Source organism: Polyodon spathula, chromosome 21 (assembly GCF_017654505.1).
Source record: "Polyodon spathula isolate WHYD16114869_AA chromosome 21, ASM1765450v1, whole genome shotgun sequence".
NCBI classification, from domain to species: domain Eukaryota; kingdom Metazoa; phylum Chordata; class Actinopteri; order Acipenseriformes; family Polyodontidae; genus Polyodon; species Polyodon spathula.
In genome coordinates, this window is record NC_054554.1 from 9,576,472 (window position 1) to 9,584,933 (window position 8,462).

At 35.9% G+C, this 8,462-nt stretch overlaps 1 protein-coding gene across 1 annotated transcript; it reads right to left on the bottom strand.

Moving 5' to 3' along the window:
• Positions 1-3,439: 3,439 nt before the first annotated feature.
• On the bottom strand, positions 3,440-4,454 carry mc1r (melanocortin 1 receptor). Its single transcript, XM_041222289.1, has one exon. The coding sequence runs from the start codon at positions 4,394-4,396 to the stop codon at positions 3,440-3,442; it is 957 nt and encodes a 318-aa protein (XP_041078223.1). The 5' UTR covers positions 4,397-4,454.
• Between the last annotated feature and the right edge of the window lie 4,008 nt (positions 4,455-8,462).

Consider the following 8,462-nt stretch of genomic DNA (forward strand, 5'->3'; position numbering starts at 1 on the left):
AAAACAAAATTACACCATTTTACATTTTACAATATTGTACACAAGGCACAACAGTTTGCTTTTAGCCTTTACTGATGTTCCATAAATCATACTTTTTACTGCCAATCAAAACAAGGAAAGCATTACAGTCAATAATCAGTAATACAAAAACTGGTTGTGTTACTTTAAGATAACAATGTTTGAATCTGTTACCAACATTTGAGAACTCTAAACATAATCTTCTTTAGAATAACTATCCACAAAAAAATGTGCATTGTTAATAACATGTGCTCTTGAAACACAATAACTAATGAGTATAATAATAACTACTAATTTCAGAATAATCCAGGTTTTGTTTTTTTAAATATAACACTTGAACAGAAGGTTGTATATATATATATATATATATATATATATATATATATATATATATATATATATATATATATATATATATAAACATTTCCATCTTAGCTTTCGTTTAGTGCCAAAGCTCCAAATACCTGTTCATATCTCATAATTGGTAAATAGGTAATTGGTGCTAATTGGGGAATGGCACACACACACACTATTTACAGAAGCAGGGCTTCTGCCACACTGCACAATAACAAACTGACAGAAGCCAATGTGAATATACGGTAATATTTGACTTGATAAAAACAATTTTGAAAAACATTACAATATTGTAAAAAACAAAAAAAAAAAAAAAAAAAAAAACAGTTTTCATCACACTATCAGAATAATCACCCGCACTTCTAGGTGAACTTAATTGATTCACATTATAGTTCTGCTAGCAAATTAAAAATCTCCTATGTAAATAAAACAAGTAGTAATACTCATTTAAGTTGTACACTTGTCACTGATTAGAAGCTAACCAAACCCATTATGAAACAGGAAATATAGTAAAAGGGATTAATTACATATCCAAGACTAATACTTAAAGCAGGGGTCTCCAACCCTGGTCCAGGAAAGCCCCAATCCAGCAGGTTTTATAGGTGTCTTTACATCATCAGTGGCTAAAGATCTGGAACACCCGTTAATCTTGACTAATTAAGCCAATAATTGGTTCAATTAAGTAACTGAGAGATTGGTTAAAACGAAAACCTGAAGTCCCAGTAGTTATCCAGGACCAGGGTTGGAGACCCCTGACTTAAAGGGACTTTGTTGACTGACCACATAGGACAGTGTTTCCCTACCCTGTCTGCTGGTTTTCGTTCCAATGCAGCTCTCAATTGCTTAACTGAACCCTTCATTGAACTAATAAAGTGATTAACTGGGCATTTCCCCATTATTTTCAAGATCTTCTTTTGTTGATATGGTTCCATTAAGCAATTGAGCGCTGCATTGGAACCAAAATCAGCAGACACGGTGTGCCTCCAAACAGGGTTGGGAAACACTGATATAGAATCTTCCTAAGATTTACATTTTCCACAATTTGTTAATTAGATAAAATCTTCTTTCCTATTATTTTATTGGAAACATTCAGATTCTCTTTTCGATTTGTTCCCAATTGAAAATGTAAACTTGTATCTTACATAGTCATTTAAATTTGCATTTCTAGTAGTTTTCTTGAGTTATAGTTACATTTTCATTGCTCTTGTGTAATTTATCTTTTAAATAAAGCTTGTTTAGGTGATACAAATCTTTTTAATTGTGCTTTTTTAAGAGTCCATAAATTGCACAAGATTTTTTTTTTATATTCTATAAACAAACTTTATTCATAGTAGTTTATCTTTTTTTTTCATAGGACCAATTTCATTAAAAAATGTGTGTGTGTTTTTTATTGATGTGCCTCTTTAATATTGCTTCATCTGAGTCCGTTGCTTGTTTTAAAGATTAGTTTTCAATCCGCTGCTATTGTTACAAAAAAAAAAATGCTGTAAAGAACTTACATGCCAACATAAATGCCATATATCCATCATTTTTAGCAATATTCCCAACTGCACTGCACTGTGTCCAAAATACTGCTTTGTACTGCATTAATTGAATATTATTTATATCTGCACTGACTGTACAGTGTTCTGCTCAATTGCTACTTTCAAGTAAAATAAAGAAATTCCAGAACAATAATCTCTACTCAAATTTAGCAATTTTAAAATAGTAATCTTTAAAAAGGGTTATTCAAATTCGACAGCTTTATTCCATGGTCTTGTTCTGACTTTCAAAGCTCTCGCTCTCCAAGTGTGGCTGAAAAAACTGACACACAGGACAAAAATTCTGCATGAACAACCTTGGTAAACCATAATAAAAACAAAATAATATATATATAAAATATAATATATATATATATATATATATATATATATATATATATATATATATATATATATATATAATATGCATTTTTGTGTTCTGTTGCATTAGGAGCATCAGCAATTTACTCAAAGCATCCACTAGTGTTTTTTACTAACTATTATGACAACTTTGACTTGCATAAAGAAGTAAAAACATTGAGTGAAACAGCTTGCATCACTTGATTTTGAAGGTGTGGTATCCAAAGCATAATCAACAAGTACAAACACCATCTGTAATTGACAAACCCAGGACTGGAATACTCAAAAAGCTGTCTAACAAGGATGAGCAATACTTGAAGATAATATCCTTAAGAAATATAACGAAGACAATCTTTGAATTGACGACAAAACTGGCAGAAGGCACAGATGCCATTGTCCATCAAATCAACAGTACGAAGGTCACTCCTGAAATCAGGACTTAACGGATGTGTTGCAGTAAGAATACCTCTGTTAAGAAAGGGGAACCAGACTAAAATGTTAAAATATGCACAAGAACACAGCGGTGCTTTGGACTGTTTAGACTGTGCCTTCAAAAGGGAGAAACAGAAACGCAAGTTAGACTAAGAGGTTGTTTACAGTTTGAACAAGACCGGTACTGTATTTACTGTAGAAATATTGCATGAATCATTAGTATAGGGAATTGGGGAACATGCTGTAGGAACGTTACATCCGAGGCGTGTTATAATCGAGAGCCTTATAGCGAGGGAGCACTGTATATAAAAAGCTGATATTTATTTTATAGACATCTAATCTTCAACTGAACTTAATAATGCCACTGAAATGTTTTACAAAATGAATGAAAATGTACGTAATAAAGGGAATAAAGGGACATTTTATTAATACTATAGCAGTGCATTACACCAATACAATGTTTCTGTATAACGTTCTACAGTATAGATATTTGCCTTAGTGCTTTGCATGCATTGCACTGCCGTCAGTTAAAGGCATTCTATAGATGTATCCTAGTTTTTAGAAATGTGCAAAATTCTCTTACCCAGGTGTTATTCACTCTGTTAGTTTCTAATTCTGTTTCTTGTTTTCCCTGAAACATAAATCAGCTACGCCTTTAAGTGTTTTATCATACAAATACATTTTTTTATTTCCTTAGTGTTTGCTATTAAGCAAAGCATAGGCAACAGTGCAAACCAACAAGTGCAAAGCATCAACTACCAGAAGCAAAGTAGCAACTCCTTAAGCGTCTTTCGGAGTTCTTGACTTCTGAAGGCATAGATAATGGGGTCTATAAACGAGTTGCAGATGATCAGTATTAGAAACAGGTTGAAGTGGTTGAAAAAGCAGAGGCAGTGTGGGTTCTTGGGACAGGTGACAATCAGGGTTAGGTGGAGGAAGAAGGGACCCCAGCATATGAGGAATACTCCCAGCAAAATGAGCAGGGTGACTGCCCCCTTCATGCTAGTGGCCTGGTTTTGGCGTCGGTTCTTGTAGAATGTAGTGATGCGCTTGGCATGGAGGTGGGCGAGGGTGAACATGTGGAGGTACATGGTCGCCATCAAGATGAGCATGAACAAGAAAAAGGTGATGAGGCAGATGAGCACGGCGTTGTTCTTGTAGTAGGTGATAAAAAGTGTGCTGGAGAGGGTGCTGGCCACCCAGATGGCAATAATGATGGCAACAGCCCGTTGAGTGGTCATGATGCTGTGGTACCGCAAGGCGTAGAAAATTGTGATGTAGCGGTCTGCTGTGATAGTGCCCAGGAAGGAGAGCGAGGACACCACAGAGCTGCAGATCATCATGTCAATGATGTTGTCCATGTTCCGGATGATGTTGAAAGCGACCACCAGGACCCCTTGATCAATCAGTAGCATGAACATGGTTTCCACCACATTGCTGACGCTCACCAGCATGTCCGATACGGCAAGGCAACAGATAAAATAGTACATTGGAGAATGCAGGTTCCTGTTTTTAACAATGGCTAACACCACCAAAATGTTCTCCAGGAGACTCAGAAGCCCAATAGTCAAAAAGAGTTCATGGGGAATAATGATTTTGTTGCATGCCAGAGTCATTGTGTTGCTGTAGGAAGCATTGCTGGTCGTATTGTCTGAGTTGTTCTCAGAAGCAATATGTTTCATCACCAAATAATTAAATGTACTGAAGTTCATTTTGTTAAAGTCATCTGAAAAGCAAGAATGGCCTCTTCAAGCAGGTTTTCTATTCTAGTCTGTCTTCTGCTGAAGATTGGTAAAATAAAATACAAGTTAATTTCTTTAAAATGGGCTAAATCACATAATCCAATTGATAAAAATGCAGATTTGTTGGAAGGAATTGGCCAGGGAGTGAGGGAGAGAGACAGGGGCCTGGATAATGGTGCATGTCATTCCATTAAAGCAGGGTCCCCCTTTGGAGAATATCCTAAACATTTACAGTGAAGACTATTTTTTGTATTATTTATAATGACTTTTCCCAACAGAAAGTGAAAGATTCCTAAATTCTTTGCATCCAAGTTTTAAGAATGAAGCCTGCTGTTTAGTTTTCTGTCCTAGTCTGTGTGAAATGATATGTTAAATAAACAGGATTATTGTGACTTTTATTGCAACTGTGATACCATTAAGTGAGCAAAAATTGCAGGGCACTTTAGCTGAAACCATCCGACAGAAGGGGTACAGTTTTTAAAAAATGATTGAAAACCCCTGACTTAGAGTAATAAAGATTGAATATGTTTCATTTTAATTTATTATAAGAAATTATATTATCCATGCAATAATAACAGAATGTTAACTTATTGAACCAAATAAACATCCACTCCTGGACGTGTTTAACTGTATCAACACATAAATATAAAGTTACAAAGAATACAGAATTTTTACAGGGACAGCAACCTTTTGTGGTGTGCATCTCTACATGGCACACAACCTACAAAATAATAAGCATTTAAAACTGATACAGCTGATGGTCTGTGAGTAATACAGAAATAAAACTTACCAATTCAGCACATTTTTGCAGCAAGTGAGGATATGTGTAAATTGTGCTCCTCAGCACTTCTTGTTGCAAGCCTTCCTTTGGCACATATCCTAGAGAATTTCAGATTACCTGTGACTTACACTTATTTATTTTCCAAATGATGCAAGGAATCACATCAAGTTCTTAGAGAAGAAATAAAGTCGAGGGAACTGTTTAAACATTTACATTTGAAGAAATGCATTCTATTCTTTGAGTGTATTCAGCCCAACCAAGTTCAACAAGATGTTGACGTCCTGAAGGCTCAAACAGTTCTCCAGTCAATGTTGCTCTTTATATTATACTATGGTCCTTGTTTGTGATGCTGAATGCTTTCACTTTTCACTCACTTTGCAGATGCTTCCTTTTTCGGTTTTCTTATTTTAGGTTCTAGAATCGTTGAGATCATTCTTCTGAAGCAGCCGATGGCTTGGTTTGAGTCTTTGCATCAGGCAGCTGTGTAAATTCCAAGAAAACCAACTAAAAATGGTTCCTTTGTAATAGAGTGATAATTTTGCTTTTTTTTTTCCCTACTTCAACTCCTCATGTGACCAACCACATGATAGACTTCCAAACAGCTGCATGCCGCAGCAAGTGTCACTGAAGCAGACATTCACACTCGGTGTCTAAATGTGTCTTCAAGATTTATGATAGGTAAAGCACACTACTATGAGATATTTAACAATGCTAATGTCTTCTGTATCCTTTTTGAGGTTGCACATTAATGCAAATGTCCTTGCTTTAAAACACTTACTACTCAAAACATATTCGCTCAGTGGATGAAAATGTTCTACAGTGCAGTATTTAATTACTATATCTAAAAATGTCTTCAAGAGTTATGACAGGCAAAGTACACAGCAGTGAGATATTTAACAATGTCTATTTCTTGTGTATCGATTTATGACTGCTTTAAAATAATCCTTGAGATCGATTGGATTATCTCTCACTCTCTAAACCATTTAAAACTTTAGCCTCTACATTTAACCTCTGTATATATCATGTTGTATCTGTGTATTATCACATGAAATGTGTTATTAGTCATAATGTTTAATAATTTACATTCTCTGTGAAAAGCGTGAGCCAGATAGAATTTCAGTATTAAAAAATTAAACAGTTAGATATTTTCCATTATAAATCTTTAACAAAGTCAATGGGTGGCGATATTACCAGTGGGTATCCTTAGTGAAATCCTAATGAAAATAAAACTTAGAAAACATAGCCCTTTGCAGTCCAATTATTTTGACCCTGTCAGGATGGTCAGGTCAGTTAATTTTAGGGAAGTTATTATGGCAAACCCTTAAGACAATGACATTTGCAGCTTGGTAGAATTACTGCCCCTAAGCGATTCATTTTGCAAGTACAATATCCCATGATCAAGCCTGTCCACGAGATTAAAAAGTACAGTAGTGTACCGACCAGCATATTAAGTGTTTGGTCAGAAACCAAAAAGTCACATGATCACCATATAGCAGCACTTGTTTGGCAACATAAAGGATCTTCACAGACAGGTGCTATTTGCAAGCTGGTTGGTTAATGAAATTGATGTAAAACAAAAGATAAACACTACTGTCTAAGCATATAGATGCACTTTACAGTGTAATGTACTAAAATGCGTTTATAAAGCATAAGAATTGACAGTGCAGGTAGCTATTAGATACATGTTAGAGGTGATCTGACTTGTAAAAGCTGAGCTGAAGAAGCTGCTTCTTTGGTCAAAATGAAATAAAAGTACCTAAATAAGAAAAACAAACCTTGAAGATTTAATAACCCTACAGATAGACCTCACGTTTTTATTATTATTATTATTATTATTATTATTATTATTATTATTATTATTATTATTATTTTATAAAATAAGTACGCTCATCTCAACCTCATTATTCTTTTTCATTAAAAGAAGCACGGTCGCTTTTTTCTGCTCTTATGTAATTGAAGTCATGCAAGCAACTGTCGTCAGCGTTGCCATTCTAATTATGAAACTCAGTATATGAATTGAATTATTTCATATTCCTCCTTGTGTAACTGTTATTTAGCTTAATAAAATAACGCGCTTTCTCCTATGAATAGCTGTTTTTCTTCGTTCCCTGTTGTGTAACTAATTGTTTTTTCTCCTCAGATGCTGCATAGGAGTTAAAAAGTCCTCCACAGGTGATGTAGTTTTTTTTTTTGTTTGTTTGTTTTTTTTAATTGCCACTACGACGCGTCCGTAGAAACCGACTAGGAAATATTATTATTATTTTAGTAGATATGTAAGTATATTAATACATTGTAAATAATTTGTTAAATAGAAAGGCTTGCTATTAAGAAAATGATAACCAAGAATTTGAAATCAATGTTCTTCTCTTCGTTATCTTAATTAGCATTAGCAACATGGTGGAAACCCACCAGTTTGCATCTTACTTTGCTCTGGTGAACATTGTCACCTCGTGCAAGAATGACTGTAGAGGAGACCACCGACGAAGAAGACAGTACTGGAAGCCCCTCATGTGTAGGCAGCCGTTTGGGGCCAAGAGAAGGGCCCTTCAGAAATCTCGCTATAAGCCTCCTTATCAAAGCCCTTCTGACAAGAGACAGGGTGGCAGTAGTTGAGGGAGTGTCCAGAGTCTCCCCCAGAAAGTTAGCCGATCTAAAGCGGCCCTGTGATATCGGTTAGAGCTGAACTCCTTGAGGCTGAGAATGATGAGCCCCTGGCATGTCTGAATCCAGACCTGCGGCTGGGCTGGGCTGGGCGCAGGGAACAAAAGTTCTCAGTGCTTGCCTTGCTTTATGCGTGGTCTTCCTTCATGTCTGCTCCAAAATGCTTGTATTTCAAGGTGGCAGACAAAATTGCTGGATCAACTGTAAGATTTTTAAAAATGTCATTCTTATGACCTGTGGGTATTTTATGGAACCTGCAAGCCCTTTTTAAAGTAGGCGCTATCCCTGAAGGGGTTTGCCAAACTGACTCCACAGATTGCCACATTTCAGGGTTAAAGGGAAAACCATGAAACCTATCAGAAGCAGGAGTGTCTAGAATACTCATACATCCAGTAGACGTTCCTGCCCTGCCGCCTGCTGGACATTCAGAGCCACAATATGTTTCATTAAGCCCTCGGAATCTTTATAATTTAAAGAGGATTTAGAGACATCATCCTCATCAGAAGGGAAAGTCTGCCTTAAATTCACCCTCCTCTATTTCTGTAGAGGAGCCTGGCTGTGCGAACATTTCAGTGAGAGGCCCAGACAGCAATA